This window comes from Haemorhous mexicanus, chromosome 4 (assembly GCF_027477595.1).
Source record: "Haemorhous mexicanus isolate bHaeMex1 chromosome 4, bHaeMex1.pri, whole genome shotgun sequence".
NCBI lineage: Eukaryota > Metazoa > Chordata > Aves > Passeriformes > Fringillidae > Haemorhous > Haemorhous mexicanus.
This window is the reverse complement of record NC_082344.1, coordinates 68,171,795-68,191,966: the sequence shown is the minus strand read 5'-3', so window position 1 is coordinate 68,191,966 and position 20,172 is coordinate 68,171,795. Positions and strand designations below refer to the sequence as shown.

The following is a 20,172-nucleotide window of genomic DNA, read 5'->3' as shown; positions in this document are numbered from 1 at the left end:
TTTTTTTTTTTTTTTTTTTTTAATTCTTATCTCTGCAAAGCACAAACTGCCTCATACTGGAAATCCTGAGTGGTGATTTGAGCTAGGTGCTTGTAATGCAAGAAAATCAAATATGTGACTCTTTTATTTAATCTCTCCTCAAAGCTCATATTAATAATAAAAAAGGTTATTACAGCAGGCAACCATGTTAAAACTGCTCGCTTTTCTGTAAGGCACCCTTACTGTATTTAATGCAGAGACTGCTCATCAAATAGAAAACTAGGGAAAATCCTGTAAACCCCTTAACTTTGAATGCCCTTCTACATTTCTATGATCCACAAGCATAATGTTAAACATCATTTGCCATGATATTAAACCTGATGTTTTGTGTCAATTCCTAACGTCTCCAAAATGTTTTACCACCCCTGCTGTAATCCCTACAGTTTCCTTCACCCAGACTGTAGATGAGAAAGCTGGAAGTAAGATAAAATTTGTCCAGCATCACCCAGCAATTCCCACTCAGATGCAGATTTAGGAGTTGCAGGCTAGCAGGCTTTTGCTTAGTCTGCTAAATCTGCAGTCCTCCCTGCTGGGAATTGCATCTCGGCACTGAGATTTCACAGGTGTCTGTAGCAGCAACACTGCACGATAGTTAAGTGCTGTAATTGCCAAGTGGAATAGGTTATTTCTGTCAGCCTTTGTTCTAAATTTACAATGTTGTCATCCATCAGAGGGTCTCATTTTTTTCCTAATTAATGTTTTTACTTTAAAGTTGCACAGGGGGAAGGGAAGAAATAAAATCACTTGCATGTATGCACTGTGTGTGTGAGAGAAACCACACTTTTAAGAAATATCCTTCTATTTCTGTGAACTTCTAAGATTGCTTCTGTTGCATGTTGTCAATCTGCTTTTCTATTTTGCAGTGCATGGCAGCTCCCTGCTTATTGATTGAGATGCTAATTTAGGAGAGTTAAAAACTGCCTTGTGCTGTCACAGAGCTGTTTCATTTTGTGCTCTGGAATATAAAATGCATCTTCTTATTGTTTGTTCACATGCCTGTGTGCTTTGCTGTCAAGGTGAGGTGGTATGGAGAACAGGGACGAGCAGAAGCTGTTACTCACAATTTCTAGTTTTCTGGGTACTTTTTGGTGGTGTGTGAGGATGGGGAAGGTTGTGGTGAAAGTGTAAATGATGTGAGTGGCCACCGACTGCTGGCTTTGCTGTGAGGCAGCCGAGTTTGAATTTGTTTGGGCGCCTGCAGGACACTTGAGGAAGATGATTTACATCACTGCATTTCTGAGCAGTGGCACAAACTGGAAAAGAAGCTCCTGAGAGTGGGATAATGCTCTAGTTTGAGATAACACTTTGTAAAGATTACATTGGTTTAGTGAGTGGGACATGGGAGAATGTAGCACCAGTAGCAGGAGTGAGGAGGGGTGTTTTGCACCTAGGAGCTTATTTCTGCACCCACTTCAGGATCCTGCACTTCTTTAGGCAACTTTGAACAGTGCTGCAGAGGTGGAGTGGCCTCTACTCTTCCTTTAACAGAAATAAACTGCATTAAAATATTTAATCAGATCATATTATTTACCTATGTGGCACAATTTCAAAAAGGAACATAAAACCTTTGTTCGACATATTGCTACACATACATATATGGATGAATACATATATGTGTATTTTTTCCTAAAAGGAAAAAGCAGTACTTGAATATTTCTACTTGTCTTTTTAACCAAATTCAGTTTTAAAAGTGCTGTCACTGGTGTATCTTATCCTGGGACGTCTGTTGAAACAGATATTGATGATCTGAATCACACAGAGTTCTGAAACAGAAAGCAGTGAACATGTTTATAATGGTGCTCTCCAGTTTGAGAATCCCATGCATTCTAAGAGGCAGTTCAGTAAATATTTTGTTTATTCTGCTTAGTGCAAGCCATTCATTGAGTAGAAGGTGTCCCAGTCAGGCAAACATATGCCTAAGCAGGGCAGGAGAGTTTCTTGGCCAATACTTACTGCAGTTTCTGCAGCAAGTGCAGCTTGCATGGGTGTACAGGGGCAGGGGGCTCAGAAGGGGCTCCCACCCCAAGGATTCACCCTGGTTCTGGGGGTGTTTGGATCCCATGTGGGATTTTGTTCTGCCAGGTAAAGTTACCTCAGGTGTAGCTCAGTGTCCATGAGCATCTCTCACATAAGCAGTTTTAGGGAGTTCATATCCCATTCTTCCACATCTGAGGTGAAAACATTATTCAGGTGTTAAAATGCCAAAAAGAAATCTCATTATTTCCTCCTTGAATTCTTGTGTTTATTTCTGCCTGCCCTATATTTCAGCGAGGTGACAAGAGAATGAGAAGATGTTTAGAGAATAGTTAGGCTGAGCTGTGGAAAGCTTTCTTTATCAAGAGAAGTGTAAAAAAAAAAAAGTTTGTGAATGCTAAAGGAATTTCAGAGGTGCATACAAATATGCACTATTTTTCAGAATGTAAAGCAGATTTTTTTTTTTTTTGCTGTAATACAAGAAGTTATTTATAAGAATTGCAAGGCAAGAAACGCAAAACTAGTTGAAGTCATATAAATCTGTATTGCACTGCATAATTAGCATGTGGAACTAATTGCCACTGAAAATCAAGACACCAAGAGAGCAGCAGGTTGTTTTAGTATTATTATTATTTTTACTAAAGATTAGATTTATTAAATAAAAAAACAGATGTTGTTTGTCTTCCAATTAAGTAGAGTTATGAAAGGCAGAGAGTTTCAGGATATTACTGGCTGTTGATGGAAAAATAATCATGTGTTTTTATGGATGAATGTGCCCTCAAAAGCTGTCTGTCAAAATCATTCTTGAAGTATTCAGCACTGACCTTTGTCAGAAGAGAGTGGGACAATGGAGTCAGCTGGCAGTGATTCCTGTATTCCTCTGCATTACTGTAGTCCAACTGCATTTGGAGGAAACTAATCAGGGAAAATATACCGTGACCTGAAGTAATTCCTCCTGGAGTCTCAGTATATTAAGGGACCATTTCATCCACCGTGGAAATTGGCTCGGTGGAAAATTCTGCACAACACCATAGGTGGAAGGAAAATTCTTTCTGCAGGTGTATTTGAGTAAAGTTCTGCTTTTAGGGATTGCTGTAAAATCTAAAGTATCTGCTGTGGATAGATCAGCCACCAGGTTTTTAATGTTCTGCTTCAAAGATACCTGTGTGGTGAGCTGCATGAACCTCCCCATTTATCCATCCTAGAAGAAGGAAGGGCTGAGTCAAGCTTCCTGGAATTCAAAGCTGAGCTTTCACATGTGCTGGTCATCAAAAGTTTTCCTGAGATTAGTGTGCCAGCTCTTGAGGTTTAGCATCCCTGAGAGCCTGTGCCCAGTTCTTTGTGTTGTGCAGCCTACTTGGGGCTATCAGCTCATGTGAACCTGTAATTATTCCTTCTAAAAGAAAGCACTGTCCTGTCCCTGCTAATGTGCTGGTCTCACAGTGTCACAGTGCTCTGTGACTGCTGTTACCATATTGCCACTGACACAATGCTTATAAAAAGGAAGCACAGCTTGCACAGTGGTCCACAGTTTTGACTGATTCCTTCTGATGTTTAAAAATAAGAACTGTGTGAATGCAAATTTATTATTTTCAAAAACATCACCCTCCCCAAAGCCTAGAAAACAGGATGCAGCTGTTGCTCTTTGATTTGAATCGCAGTCAATTAATGTTAATGATTGGTAAATTTGAATCAGTCTCTTGATTTGAATGAAAGAGTAGTCTAATTTTTTATTTTCATGTGTACATGATAGCAATTAAACATTTTTGCTTGTGTAATCCATTGCTATACTCTATGACATTATGCAACTGGAAAATTTGACCTCTGTTACAGCAAATGATAAAATATGAGTGCAGCCAAATTACTGCAAAAAGTTGAATACTTTACTATCTTTGTCTTTAATTTCAATAATTTATGGCAGATGCAGAACTTAGCATTGTACTTTCATCATCCTTCTTTTCCTCACCATTGATTGGTTCAAAAACAGTTGCTATTTATTATTTATTTTGAAAGCTTTTCCTAGAAACCCCAGGAGATGGATCTTGTATCCATTCCTTAAGGCAAGTAGTAATATCAAATGCTGCAATAATAATAAAAAAGCAATCCTGCTTTGAGCAAAGTCTAAAAAAAATGAAACAAGTTATAGATTGCTTGCTTTTTGCTGACTAAATAATGATGATTTTCAAAAAAACCAAAACCTCTTTAGAACATAATATTGTGATTTTTTTTTTTTAGAAGGTGGATTAATAGGCACAGAGAATAAAGTCTGAAAAAAGGTCAATGGCAGCACAAATGACTCAACAGTTGTCTCAGTCTATTCAGTGGAGCATTTTGGCAGTGGAATCTCAAAGTCCATTAATTTATTCACTTTTCTGGAACAAGACAAGCAATCACCTTTCAAATTAACTCAGTTGGCATGCTTTGGGTATTTGTCCACTGGAAATCTGACTTTGATCCCTGAGTTTTTGGAGAGAGTTCTCAATTGCCTCTGCTCTCAGCTGGATTTTAATGGAGCCTCATGAAACAGCAATAGGTCCAGATAAACTCAGTGTGAATTTACTTTGCAAGCTCTGCTGACTTTCTCTCTTACCTCTGTTTCTTACCTCATTTTTCCTGCATGGCTTGCTCCCTCAGGCAGTGATGTGCCCAATTGCAAAGTGCTAATGTTTGGTTCATCTTGCTCTCTCATTTCTGGACTATTGCATTCCAGCCTTCCTATTGTCCTGTTTCTTTTAAGGTCCCCATGTTTCATTAAAAGAAAAAAAACCCAATTCTATCTCTGGGAAGCAGCTAAGGTTGCTGTGATGAGTTATGCTAATGACTGAGGGCAGTAAATTAATCTCTGCTTTAGACTCCACTTTTTCCAGGGTTACATTTACCTCAGTGCAGGCAAAAGCTCTCAGCTGTCTAACTAGGTTTTCTGGACTTCTGGCAGTTGTAGAAAAAATATTTAAAAGTCAGTAAATCCTGGAACTCGATATTAGTATTACAAAGGTAGCTATTTGGTTTGTTTTTACCAGAAAGCTAAACTATCAACACTACTGTAGTCAGTGTTCTCCCTATTTACCTCCACCTGCAGCATTTCTGCTTCTCTTCCAAAGGACTGACAGACACTCCCTTTCTCCTTATCTTCTCATCTCTTTCCCTGTTTCATCCTTTTTTCTGTATGTTTGAGCCAGACTCCATACAGGTAGATGATTGCTGCTGGTGCTGCTTTTAAGCTAACACAGTTCTCTTGTCTACCTCCTGGTAGTGATCCCTTTTATTCAGCTCAGAGCTGTGGTAAGCAGTCAGAAGTGGAATTAGTATCCATTTAATGCATTGAGAGCCAGAGAAATCCCTGCATTTATATAACTGCAACTCTACAGCTCTGTGAGCAGACAATAAACAACAGCTCTTCCCTCCAAATTGTCATAGCTCTGTAAGAAAAGGGGGTCTGGGTACACAGCTGAGCTCAAACAACAACAAAAAGGTCCCAACCTACTCAGGCAAAATGTCTACTCCTGGAAACTTTCCATTGAATTAGAGAATGGTTCAGGTTGGAAGGGACCTTTAAAGACCATCTCTTTCCAACCCCTCCCATGGGCAGGGACACCTTCACCAAACCAGATTGCTCAAAGCCCCATCCAAACTGGCCTTGAACCCTGCCAGGATGCAGCATCCACAGCTTCCTGGGACACCCTGTTTCAGTGGCTCACCACTCTCATTAAAATTTCTTCCTTATGTCTAGTCTGAATCTACAATAAGTTCCTCCCAGAGCCTTCTCTTCTCCAGGCTGAACAATCCTGTCTCCCTCAGCCTGTCTCTGTGGCAGAGCTGCTCTGAGTATTTTTGTAGCCTTCCAGGTGGGGTCTCAGGAGAGCAGAGGGGCAGAATCCCCTCCCTCAGCCTGCTGGCCACGCTGCTTTTGCTGCAGCCCAGGAGAATGGTTGGCTGTGTGGGCTACAAGCACATTGCCATGTCCAGCCTCTCACTGACCTGCACCCCCACCTCCTTCCCTGTGGGACTGCCCTCAGTCTCTTCATCCCCCAGCCTGTAGTTAGACCTGGGTTGCCCCCAAAATCACCACAGGGTGATTTAATGGAAGCAGATGCAGCCAATGAGGCTGGGGGGAGTTGGTGTCTGTATTTCTGCCTTCACTGCCCACATGTCCCAGTCGGGTGTGCCTGCGGCAGAGTTATCAGAAATACCAGCAGTAGGAAAGGACTGAGTCAGGAACCATCTCTGAGACTTTGTGAAGATTGAGGGAGGTCTCTAGGGACCAGAAAAAGGCTGTTGAATCTTCAGAAAGGCAGGAACAGGAATTAAGAGTTCTTCCTTTCAACTCCTTAGGAGATCATTGAGCAAGAGAGACTTTGGAAGCAATTTCCAGCCACGGAAAGGAGAAGGTGGTGACTGGGAATAGCCAGAAAGGATTTACCAGCACTGAATCACACCTGACTGACCTGCTTGCTTTCTTTTTTAAAAGACTAGATCTGTGCATGAGGGTAGAGCAAAGTATTGTCTAGCTCACAGTACAAACCCTTTTGACACAGTCCCCAAGAACATCCTTGTAACATCCTGGGATGTTACACTGCATGGGAAGGACTACCAGCTGGCTGGAAAACTATCTGGATCTCTGGTTTGTGTTCTGCCTGGAGACTCATTCCCAGTGGAGGACTGCAGGTGTTTTGTACTGGGACTTGCCCTGTTTAAAATCAACAATCCAAAGGTGAAGGTGGAGTTCACTGGTTTGCAGATGATGCCAAACTGGGGCTGCAGTCTGCACCTGTGAGGGCAGGACTGACACTCAGAGGGACCTGGGCAGGTCGAGGAATGACAGGGACCCCATCCAACTCAACAAGGACAAATGCAAAGTCCTCCTCTGGGATGGCCAAATGCTGGAACAGGAGGGGATGGCCTGGCAGAGCAGCAGCTCTGCTGGTGGGGACCTGGGTGAAATTGGGCTGAGTACAAGCCTGCTCCCAGAGCAGCCAGCAGAGTGTCAGCTCCGAGCTTGTCCTGCCCTTTTTGACACAATGCTTTGCAGTCCTAAGGGCTCAAACCGTGTCCCACGAAGTCTCAGTGCAGCTGCTGGACTTGGCAGTGGCCTGGCTGAGATGTGGTCACCCCTGGCTTTTGCCACCTCTCCCCTGGGGATGTCTGACCACAGTGAATGCACTCCATAATTGCAATTCAGTTGTAAGCCTCATAGCTTGAACACATTGAGAGTTTCAATACAGGCAAACAAATATGGCATGTAGGCTTGGCTATGAGCTTGTAGTGGCATAATTGATCTGTTTTTCATGCAAATAGCCTCAACAATTGAACTAAAAATAATCAATATTAATTGATGGTTGTTGTCAGGCCTGTGTTTAGCTATTTTCTGTCTGTGCTGCATGGGTATGCATGTATTTGTAGGCTGTGCTCAATATTCTCTGACTATGAAATCGCAGCAGTAGGTTGTGAAATATGTATGAAATTAAAATTTTGAATGCATAGAGGGCATAAAAGTATGGATGGCTGTGAGGCTCTGCTTTGCAGGACTATGATGTGCATTTCTAAATAGCTGGAAAAGCTCATCAGACATTGCAAGGACAAGGAGAAAAGAATCCTTAAATGGCTTTAAAATCTAAGCAAATCTTACTGCCTTCTTTTCTCACTAGTGGATTTCCCCTTACTCGAGGCTGACAGCATTTTAAAAGGAAGAACTTCAAGTTCTCACTTTTAAGTTTGGCACCATTGTTTTCATGTTTACATGTTATTTAATTCTACCCCTTGCAAGACTGGTGTGGGAAGATGGATTCTGAGAAGGAAAAACCTGAAAGGCTTCAAAAAAAAAGGGGTGGGCCAGGTGTCCAGGAGTAGTGTTTTTTGGGATTTTTTTTTTCTGCAAATGCAAACCTCTAGCTGTGAGAATCAGATTTGGTTCAGCTTTTTGTTAATTTGAATGAAATCTGGTTTATGAAAATGGGGCATTTGTCATCGGTCTTGCCTTTCCTGTTGTGTTCCCTTCCTGCATTTTGATTTAGAGTAACAAGATCCAAACTGGGAGAGGCAAATGAAAAGAAAGTTTGGGACTCTAGTTGGGCTGTGGAATTTCTTTGAGATGTATGCTACATCTATATACCTCAGTTTTATATTTCTCAGTAAAAGAAAATAAAATAACACTGGGTAACTACTGGGATAGCAGTGAACTTGTCTGAGGACTGAATAATAAATCTCATAAGATACATGTGAAAGGGTCATGGTTGATAGTCCACTGTAATGTAATGATTTTGTGCATGCTGTTTCTAATGCATTATTAACTGTTTTAGGGGTTTTTTTGGGTGGGTTTTTTTTTTTTTTTTTGGTAAATTAATGAAACTCTGTACTTCTCCCTACCCTGATCTTTATTCTGTAACAAATGAACAGACCTCTGCATCTCATGGTTGTTATAAGGATATTTACCAAGGCATTTCAGGGCTTTTAAGCCATATTAGAAAAAGGATATGCATTATATTTATAGCCACTTGTATTCATTGTAGAAAATAAATATTAATTCTTCAAAGCATGAAAGTGCAGGGCTGCCCTCAGTTCAGTAAAGGCTGTGGTGGGTTGCTTAGTCCAGTTGCCAGGGACTGCTGTCAGGTTGGTTAGTTGGGTATTCTATAAGGGGAAGAAAATTATTCAGCCACCAACACAATCCTGTTTTTGTTAGAAGTTGTAATGTTCTTTATCTGTATTGAATTTCTTTTGGGGTTTACATGCAATGTTTTATAACAGGTCAAACCTAGGAAAAGAACATGAAAGGCTTCACTGGAAGTTAAAGAAGAAAAGTGTCTAATTTTTTTCTCATTAAAAGCATTCAGTTTGACTCCTAAATGTGACCAGAACAAATGTTATGAGATAGATCTGTATGAAAAGTACTTTTGTAGGAAAACAAGCTTTAATGTTGTGTGCCTTTTCTTACAGGAAATTAAAATGTATGACTGACAGTGAAACTGTGGCACCTGACTGGCCTTACTACAAAACCATTGATAGGATCTTATCCAAAGTGACAGACCACAGCGATGTGAAAATGCATGAAAATCAGCAGCCAGGTCCTTCTACATCACAGACAGAGGCCTCGCAGTCTCCATCAGCCAAGTCTACACCTCTGTACTTGCCATATAACCAGTTTACATATGAAGGAAGGGAAGAATGCTTTGAAGATGAACATTCAGAGAGCTCATCAAGCTTGCTTTCTTACAAGCTGAGGTAGCATCTATTTTCCCCTCTTTTTAGGATTTTGCAGAATGAACCGAATTTGCTGTGTAAAGGGAACACCCTCCCACATTTTTCTCTAGCAGCTCTTGAATTTTTTCTGTAAATCACAAATGGGATCTGTTCCCCAATCTCAGTCACTTTGCTGAATTAGGGCATTTGCTTTATTCCTTTATGAAAGACTGGGAGGGAGTAGGAGAACTGGGCAAAAAGTTGTATATTATTGCCAAAACTCAGCATGCATGTCACGGCTCACATCAGGGAGAGTGTTCATAAAATGAGTACAGGCATGTTCAAGAGAGTCCTGCGGTGCAATCAGAGATATAACATACTGCTTAGATGATTTTTGGCTTGCTCTAGTTCTGCTTTTGATATGACTATGAAATTTCTCTGGCTTCAGTTATTATTAAAACGGTGAAAAGATGCAAAAAAAATATTTCTGTGGACACTAAAAAGCTGCTCATGCAGTTTGAAAGTACATGGCATCATTTTAAATACAATTGAGAATGTGATTTTTTTCAAAGTAAATCCTAGTTTGAGATGCAAACATGTGATTCCTTTTTTTTTTTTTTTGGATATGATTGGAGTTCCCTGGAAGGCAGCATTTTAACAAAAGGCAGGGCTGTACTCTTGATACAAATTTCAGACTTTACTGGTCTAATTTTTCATCCAGAGTGGTGTGAAATAAGAGCTGATTACAGTTTTCTGGCAGGAAAAAAGTTGATCCTAGAGATCCTTATCATGACTCTGTGAGGCTTTAACTGTAACAATAAAATTACCTGTCAGTCATGCAACTGTAAAGAGGCTGAGCTGGAAGAACAACCAACTGAGCAAGTTGGAATTATTGTTTCCAGACCTACTCTTGGATGAATAAAACTAAGTTAAATTCATTCAATCATTCAAGTAGATATTTCTTGAATAACTGATCATTTAAAAAACATTTTATTTATTTTTTTGGCAACAAATATTTACTAGGGTGCGTAACTTTTGAACTATAGCAACTTTTTTGTTCACAAGCAACAATTTTTTTCATCCTAGTCCATTGTAAGTAGTTGATATTCCTGATACAAAAACTTGCTTGACTTTAGGATTTGCAAACTCCACAGTCACATTTCAGATGCAATAACTTTATTCCCAATTGGATTTACAATAACATTATTTAATATTTAATTAGAAGGTCACATTTCCACAAACATTGTGGAGTTTATTCAGTTGACTACTTGATAACATCAGGCTTTTTAAAAATATTGGATGTTAGGATTTTTCAGCTTAGGGAGAGCTCCAGGACAACACAGATTTTGTACCATAAGAGAGGACAGAGGTCACCACTCCAGGCTTCACTATAGAACACAGACATTCCTCACAGAGATCAAGTTAATCAACCCCAACCCCACATCTGTTGTGCCCACAGTTTGCAGGCGGACTCTCACCTCATGTAGGTGCTTTCATTTACAGCCAAAATGGACTTAAATCAGTCACTAAATTATAAGCTCTGGAAAATTTAGGCTATGATGCATTTTATCCAGCTTCAGGTTCTGGTTTGTTTATTTATTTGTAATTTTATTCAAGGAAATACCCTAACCTGTTCTACTAAAAAGTATTTTAACTTTACTTGGCTAAATTTAGAAACTGCTTCTCATTTAAATCTAGCCCCAAGTGGCACAGGCTGGCTCTCAGCTGGCTGCAAGTCTGGGGCAGGCAGTGCCACTCAGCCCCTGCAATGCTGCTGCTGCCTGCTAGGAGTGGCTGTTCTGGATGGCTCAGGAGGGTCTGGGAGCTGCAGGGAAGGGCAGGGCAGCTCTCAGGATACCAGGACCTCCATAACTTTTAGGAGTTCAGCCATGGTCTCACAGTCTCCACCATGAAAGAATTTTGTGCAATAGAATATTGTGCATATTACTTAACAGCAAGATAGTTACACAGTGACAAGTTGAAACACAGTTCCCCTGTTTTAAAAGAAAAGGAGAAGTTGAGCAGTAGATGCCACATGAGAGATCAGTGTAATATTCCAGGTGAGCATCGTGATTGGATTAAAAATTAGAAACCACTTGTGATAATGGGGCATGTGTCTGGAAGGAGAAAAAGTGTTATTCCAGTAGTCCTAGGGGGTTTGAAAAGCTTCTCCAGCTTTGACCTGTTTAATTTAGGCAGATGAATGAGAGCTGAGTAGGGAACCCTTTCTTGGCCAGAGAAAATACATTGCTTGCTAGTGATACCACATGGGTTAAAATCACTTAGAGCTGCCATGTTAGACAAGGAAGTTAATTATTTAACTAATGGAACATTATGGACTGAGGAAGCAATTTATAGCTTGAGCAATTAGTGTCTCATCCTGTATTTGAAAAACACTTTGAAATAGCCAACAAGAGAGAAAAGAATTAGCATAAAAATTTTTGGTCTGTCTTGGCTTTTTTATCAATGCCTTTGCCTCTGAACAGCAGACAATTGATCCAACAGATTCAAAAAAAGAACAAAAGACAATTCTGGGAATTGAAATCAAAAGAATGTTTTAGGTCCTCAATTTCCCTATTTTGAAAAACACACACTCATGTCTATATGAAAATACAGATGTGTTTTGCAGCTGTATATTTTACAACTTACATTACAGGATTTTTTCTTCAGTAATAAAAATCCTAATGTTATGGCAACAGTTGACAGGGAAGAAAACTTTCAAACAGTAGTTCTTTCTAAATAACTTTTAAACTTCTGAAAACTTTTCTGTTATTCCTTTAAACTCTCCAACATAGCTTTAGACTGCCAGCTTTGTGTTTTCCACAGTATCTTTGAACATAGCAGGAGTCTACTTGGCTATATAAATTATACTTTAAAAAAAAATTCAATTGAATGTTTTGCTTTCATGATAGCAAAAAATGTCAAGTTTTATACTTCAATCAGTACATACATATTGTCAAGCTAAAAATAGTTGAAACTGGTTTTCCTTGCATTCTGTTTGAAAAACTTTGTGTTCAGGATCTTCTTACAAAACCTAAATTTTGCTGGTTAGTGATAATACAATTAATGTGAGATAAAATTAACTTGAATTTTTGTTTCAAGTGTGTAGATGAGGAAAACATTTGGAATCCCTTTAAAGGGGTGCCTGTAATTGTTTAGTATTGTTCTAACACTGCTCTGACACTGTTATACAGTACAAAACATCTGACAGTAATAGAATTATTCTATTATGGTCATAAAATAGAATGCAATGTGATGGAGTCTTGTACTGCAGCTTAAACTTTTAAAATCCAAATTCCTGACGCCACTATAAATGACTTTTTATCTAATTGAAAACAGTGTTTTTTCACCCTGTGGATTAATTTATGGTCTTTGTTTTCATAGTAAAATAATGACAGAACATATTTATACAGGCTGTGAATGTAGTTCAGACTTCATGTGTTCTGCCATTTCTATTGTACTGAAAATGTGAAAGAGTTACTTTCATAGATTAAAAGACCATAATAAAACCACTGTGCCATTTAGTCTGACTTCTTGTTAGATACCATTTGAATTTGGTCATTCTGATGTGGAGTTCAGAAATGTTGTGGAGAGGGTTCTTCCCTCAGCAGGGCACTTCTGCACTCAGGAGCCTCCTGTCTCTGCTGTCCTCCACTTTGTTTCTTTGATTTGTTCCACTCTGGGAAATACTAAATGTCTGGTCTAGACCTGATAAACTCAGAAGATGGAGAATTCACTCTTCACTTCTTTCTAGTGATAAGCAAACCCTTGCTTAAACCAGTCCCTTGTTTCTAATGTAAATTTAGTGAATGAAACTTTCAGATGTTATTTCTGCTTACCTTTCTTTTCAGTATATTGGAGAACCTTTCACTATTTTTTTCTTTCTGGCAAGGTGGTTGTGTGCCATGATTGTACTGTCTGGTATTTTTTAATTTTTAAATGTAGATGAATTAATTTGCTGCAGAAGTTTTACATGGGAAGAAAAAGTAAGAATTGCCTAATTCATAATAACAATTATATATTATATATTAATAATAATAATTAATAACATTAACTAGCCAAGATATGGATTAAAAGAAGTGCAATAAAACTTGGTGATGATGCTAATTTGGGAAACAACATATTTGGCAAAGACTTTACTATTTCTAAAATTATGCTACGGCTATTTAAATTTGAATGGGCATCATTTACAAAGAAGTCTGAGCTTTAGGCTATATGCATTATGTAGTGCATCTTAACTCATTATGCAGACTTGTTATCCTAGCAAGGTGCTTTGCCCAGGCTCCAAGCCATTTGTGGTTCTTTTCTGTGCTTTACTTCAAGGATGAGTCTCATTAAAACCTGAATGCATTTGAATGATTGAATGAGCCTAGTTTACCAGAAGATCCACATTGCCTCATCCTCTGTCCTTATGCTCTGAATATCTTTATATAATCTCTAATACTAATATTGATTATATCCAGAAAATTGTTAATTCTTTTACTAAAGACATGGATTATGGAGGTCTGCTCAGATTTATATGGAGCTAAAAACCCCAAACCAGTGAGAAACAGGTTTTAGGTGTTAAAAGCCATAAATTCCAAGAACTGATGGTACTGCAGACCTGTTTGCCATGAAGAAGTCAGAAATGAGGAATTGTTGTTAAGGTTTTGTGAAGATAATACATTTTGATAAAGAGAGAACTCTTTGTATTCAACTCCTGCTTCATTAATTATTCACACATGTCCCTGAAACAAGCTGTATTGGATAAGTGTAAGCAATCAATCAAGGAAATTTTAATTGAACAATGAATTAAATTGGTATTAGGTAGGCAGACAGCAAATGCACTTGAGACTTGCCTAATACGTTGCCTGATTGTTTCTGGAGGTTTTGCTTTGTTCCCCCTCATGTCCATTACACGCAGTCATTTCTGCTCAGTCTCCTAGGTGAGATGGAACAATTTCTTTTTGCTTTGAAAGGTTTCTTCTTCTTTCCAAGGAAGGTTTGCTTCCTTGGAACCCTGCCTGTTTTACAGCATAGCAGGGAAATACTTTGTGAGGCTCTGTTTGGAATATGGTCTCAGTGCCAGAGCCCTTCCACACTTGGTTCATGTGGTCAGAGGAATACCAATGCCAATCTCTTGTATACTCTGCTGTAGGCACTGGAAGCCCAGCAGAAGAGTACAGCCAGATTGTACTTGAGGTCCTTACTTGCCCAGACCCTTCTTTCCTGACATTTCCTTCAAAATCTACCTTCAGAGACTAGGCTTGGCAAAGAGGGAGGTGTTCCTTCAGCAGCTTGTGGATGCTGTCAGGATCTGCTGCACCCCTGTTGTCTCAGAGGTGCTGGCTGCACAGGAACACACCATGGAGAACAGGCAACAGGAACTGATTGATGCCACAGCCATCATCAGTAGATCCTTATTCTTGTGCCCATACACTGGCAAAGGAGACATGCTCCTAGCTGGAACTGTTTGAGGATACTGGAGCTGCTTGGCTTACTTGGTGCTGAACCCATATTCCTGCTTGTCTCTTGAATTTGTTATAAAAAATTACTGACAGAGAAGGGTCTCTGATATGCTGCCCAGGACACCTAGAACTTCTCAAGAAAGGTGGCTCAGAATCTGAGGAAACACTTCAGAATTCAAGTAACTCATCACTGGATGGGCATCAGTGGACATTTTCCATTGTTTCATGTTGCAAGTGCTCTTTGCTTGTAAATTAGATTCTTTAGAGCCTTCTTTTGTAGGGCCCTTCTCAAGAGCGCCCTTTCAGAAGCAATTCTGTAGAGGAGAGGATTCTAAGTGCCAATTCCTTACTGTGAACTTGTGAGTGACCATAGAACCCTTTTAGTATCAGTCAGTGGAGAGAAAAGGAGATTGGGACCATCACCAACGCTTGGGCTTTCTGAAAATTTCTGAAATAAGTTTTTTTTTTTTTTTTTAATGAAGGCTGATTACCAAGTTGTGTTTGTTATTGTACACAAATGTAGGGAGTACTCAGGAGACCTTGAAGAATCCCTGGGTCATTGCTTTTGGGAGCACTTCTCTGTGCTAAAACACAGTTCTGAGCTAGCACTCTTCATACTAGTGAGTATTTTTTAGTTATTAGCAGACTGCAGATACTGCTGACATAGTAAAAATTTGCTGCTCCTTTCTCTCTAGAGCTGTGCAAGGCACTTACTGTCTTGGATGTATGGTTTCATGTCTTACAGTTCTTTGATGGATTTAACTGAAAACCAGGTAAAATCCTTTACAGACTCTAGAAAAACACTTCAGAGATTGTTTTCTCTTAAAAATAAGGCTTATTTTAGAACTTTCAGTCTAAATCATTGCATCTTGGTTTTTTATGTTTTTTTGTTGTTGTTGTTGTTCTTGTCTCAGATGAAATTGAAATCCAAATGGTGGCTACTGTTACCAAGAAAGACACACAATGCTCAGTGCATCTCAGTACCATTGACAAGCTCACATTTTCTCTCTCGTTCCTTATTAAGGACCATTCTCACCAGTGCTTATGTTGACAACACACAAGCCCTCTTGTGGAGTGAGTTCGTACTGATTTTAAGACAAGAGGTTTTACCACAGCTACTTTCTAACACTGTATGGTGAAGAGAACAGAGATTCATCAAGTTTCCAACATTTAAATCCTCTGTGAAGACAAGTTTAAATTCAAAAGGTGGCTTTGGCTAAAATAATATCACCATTTCAGAAAGTTTTTCCCTACCAGAAAGTAAGCATTCTTTGTGAATGTGACTACAGTGATGGGAACCTTGGAATAACAGATTCAGTGCTGTCCTTTGACTGCTGTAGATCTTTTCCACTTGCTTGACCTCTTTGAGAACCTCATTAAAGTAATTCTGGCTCTTAGAGTTAAGGAAGACAAACAGAATTTAGTGTTGGCCAAGACCCATTCTCACAGGGTTGTGAGACTGATAATTTCAGTGATCAGCAGCAACCTTGACCCACAGTTTGAGCAGAACCACAGTTTGAGCAGAGCAGAATGTATTTATTTTATTCACATTTATCTGATGCCCCAAATCAAATATGCTATATAGAACCTGCAAAGCTGAGTTTATTGTATACCTTCCAAAGCAGATAGTATCTCACCCTTTTTGGGTCACTGCACTCTTAAATGTCAAGGGGCTTGTGTCTTTTTCTTATATTTGCATTAAGCCTTTCAGGTGCTAAGGATTGTTTATCTCTCCTGCTGACAGATCTGAATGTCACAGTGGCTGCTGCACAAAGCCTGTCAAGTAGGATAAGAACATGAATCAAATTGTGATACAAATCTGTCACAGCTGAGTGACCTCACCCCCACTACCCTTCTTCACATTAATAAAACCACATTTCTCAAGAGTTCAAGTTGTGCTTCTTCAAGGATGTCTTAAAATCTGCAGCATGTTGACATGGCATTCTAGTCACAGCTGTACTATCTCATTATTGCTTTTCACCTAGAAAGGATACTGCATTTGGCAGAACACGACTGAGATTGCTGTTTGTGTCAAGGGACTTCAAGACACATCATCAGATATCTTTGATGTCGGGGACTCCGGTCTGGAGTTACAAAAAGTGTAAATGAAGACATGGTCTCTCACTTAAAGTTAGGAAAGGAGTTATCCAGCTCTAACTGGAGGTTTCTCAGATGTGTACACTTAGATATTTGCCTTTCTTCCTCTTTCACAGTTTAGTGTGGTTCCTTCTTAGGCTGCAGGTTAAGAGACACAGATCTGTGTGTGTGCCCTCACTTGTATGCCACATGGGCTGGTTTTGACTGTGTGGCTCTGTCACCCCAAGCTAGAGCAGCCCTGTGACCTTTACACCTTGAGAGCACTGTCTTTATTGCCATGTTTATATCTTCCAAAACAGAAACCCAGCATGATAAAGCGTAGAGGAAATTCTTAAAATGTTCCCCAAATTCCACATGGCAGCTCTGCATATTTCACATGAAGATGTCCATTGCCCTTCTCTGGACACACTCAAGCCCCTCAATGTTTTTCTTGTCGTGAGGGGCCCAAAAATGGACACAGGACTGGAGGTGTGGCCTCACCAGTGCCAAGTACTGGGTGACAGTCACTGCCCTGGTCCTGCTGGCCATGCTATGGCTGGTCCAGGCCAGGTGCCATTGGCCTTCTTGGCCACCTGGGCACACCTGGCTCATGGTCAGCCACTGTCAACCAGAACCCCCAGGTATTTTTCTGTCTTTTCAGGCTTTTATGTTGTTTGTAATGTTTTGTGGTGGAATATAAAAAAAAAGAGTGGTCATTGCCACTGCTGTGTCTTGGCACAAAGGCAAATTCTGAGACTCATATTCTGGAGTGGGACCAGATACAATGCTGTGAGATAGTACCATGTGTAACCATGCAGCACTTTCTCTGGATTGGGATGGTTATTGCAGCTTTAAAATTGGAGTTTCAATGGCCACAGAAGCCAAATGTCTCTCCCAGTACAGTGTATAAATTCAATGTGCAAGACATGTCACAATTAAAAAAAAAATAAAGCCTGGTATTCTCCAGGGAAATTTCTTATTAAAAACATTGAGATGTAAAATCTCTTTTTCTCTCTCTCTCTCTTTTTTTTTTTTTAAACAATCTGTAACACTATGCAATAATGCATTAAATACTTATGTTTTGGCACAAACTTGAGAGGGAATTTATTGGAGAACACAGGGGTTTAAAAATATGACTAGGTTGTAGCTTGGCCAAGAATACGCTATCGAATTTTGGGTTCTTTCATTTTATAAATATGGCTCTAATTTCTAACAAATATTCACATTTCAGAGCTGAAGAAAGACCAGTTAAGAAAAGAAAAATGCAAAACTGCAGTTTCCAAAAGAAGAAGCTAAAATTAATGGAAGCCATGTTGGAAGAACAAAAGAAGTTGAGTAGAGCTATGGAAGAAACCTGTAGAGAAGTGCGCAGGATCCTGGATCAGCAGAACATCATTCAAGTTCAGAGCTTACAGTTACAGGAGAGAATGATGAATCTACTGGAGAAAATGATCTCCAAGTCTAATGTGTAGTTTCCTTTGTGAATGCCTCTGAGATTACTATTACTATTATAGATAACCATTTATTGCACACCATATGTGTGTCTGTTGCCCTATTCCCAGGTTTTCCATGGAAATTAAAACCCTAGTGTAATCCTAGTTCAGCAAAGAAAACATAATGCAGGGTGAGAGCTATCCAGTATGATAAAATTAGTGCAATATATGCCTAAGTTGAATTATTTTTATACAGAAATTTAAGGGATAAATAGCTCGGGGAACTGAAGTACTATTTATGCCTAAGTCAGGTATTGTTTTGCAAACAGTGGTGTTGTATATTGCTTCACATCAAGGACTGCAGCTTAATCTGTTTTAGGAGAATGAAATAGTGCATTTCTAAACATGGTTATTGCACCTTGACTTTGCTGATGATTCAACCCTGTTTTGAAACATATGCCTGATTGTATAAGTGACCTATGGTTCTTGGGAAGAGCTAGTTGGGACCATGAGATACATAATTTTAAACTCCATGCCTGATATGAATAGTACTCTAAAGTATGAGGGTAAAAATAGTCTATTCAAATACTTTTTTTGATATAAAAACAAACGCCCCAAACCACCTTCCTATATACTGAATACTAAAAAGTATAGAAGATACTTGAAGTTGCTTTTGATATTAAACATTTAAATTTTTTCATTATTAACTGGAATCTGTTGACTTAACAAACAACCAGCAATGAAAACTTTCATTTATTCTCTATCACAAAAGAAAAGTATTGTACTGTGTGTATATACATATATATAATGTCTATCAAATGAAATAAAGAAAAAGAAGAAACTTACTGCTTTTTGCGGGGCAGATGGTGTGCTTTGGGACAGCAAAGGGACTGGGAACGATGAGCACAGTGAGAGGTTCACAGTCACTGATGGCAGGGTGAAGATCCGCCGTGCTGATGCCCAGATGGACGGGGATGCACCACACGAGGGAGCCGCAGGCACAGAGGATGGTACCCAGGGAGCTGAGAAGCAGCACCAGCTCGGCATGGCTCCTCCATGAAACGTGACATTTAAATAATCTTTCACCTAAATTCGAAAATTGGCCGGCAGAATTTCCTATATGCCTTTTCCTTTTGTGTTCTCCTTAAAAAAACCCCCACATTTCTGCCTGTTTTACTGTATAGGCAAGAGCAAAGGTTAGATTCCAATATAAAAACTAAAGAATTGGTACAAGGAACTCAGGCCATTTTCCATTCTCACTATTGAATAATGTCCCCTCTTAAAACTTTGTCTTTGAAGGTGTTTGCATTCTCTTATATAATTTAATGTGTTGTTGCCTAAAGGTGAGCTAAAATATTTTAAATCCCTGACACAACAAATAATTCTCTAATTATGCTTGCTGAACAGGATGAAGGTTGTACTCACCAAGCAAATTAATAATATGTGGAAATATTTCTTAGAAAGACCTCTGGGTATGACGAGTAAAAGTTATTAACTATCTAAATGTGGCCCATTCCTACTGATTTTAATTAATGATAACAGGATAAGGCAAATGTGATAGAAGACTGAACTTGGAGAAAATGGTGGCTGCTGAAATATAAACAAAGTAACTGTTCCTCACCCCACCTTTACTACAGTGATTGGATGATTGGAAAAATGCCAAGTTTCTTTTCTGATTCTGCAAAGATAGTTTTACACATTTCAAATGTAGATCTGTCATGCATTCAGGTAGGCTACATGTTCAGTGCCTCCTGACACTTTAACTTGTTTACAGCAAGATATAAAGAAATTCTCCCCTGACTCCACAGGAATTGATAGTATTTACTCTTACTATCTACTTAAATCATATAGCAATTAAATCCAATTAATGAGCAGTAACAATGGCAGCACAAGTGAACTTTGTACTGAGAGGAGGGTAGCCCCCCCTCCTTCCCTGTTATTACAGCTCCAGATCTGTGGGAACACAAGAATGGAGAAAATCTTATTCCTTGCCTGCTACCACAAGGAGTCATGTCGTATAATCCCTT

General features: G+C 39.3%; 1 protein-coding gene across 4 annotated transcripts in view; it reads left to right on the top strand.

The window, feature by feature from the left end:
• The window catches only part of MSANTD1 (Myb/SANT DNA binding domain containing 1), a 35,254-nt gene extending 16,264 nt beyond the window's left edge, over positions 1 to 18,990 (top strand). For all 4 annotated transcript variants that reach the window (XM_059845269.1, XM_059845266.1, XM_059845268.1 and 1 more), the window contains 2 exons: positions 8,947 to 9,231; positions 17,944 to 18,990. In XM_059845269.1, coding sequence (XP_059701252.1) covers positions 8,947 to 9,231; positions 17,944 to 18,184 — 526 coding nt within the window. In that variant the 3' untranslated portion in view covers positions 18,185 to 18,990. The remainder of the gene's footprint in view (positions 1 to 8,946; positions 9,232 to 17,943) is intronic.
• The last annotated feature ends 1,182 nt before the right edge of the window (positions 18,991 to 20,172 follow it).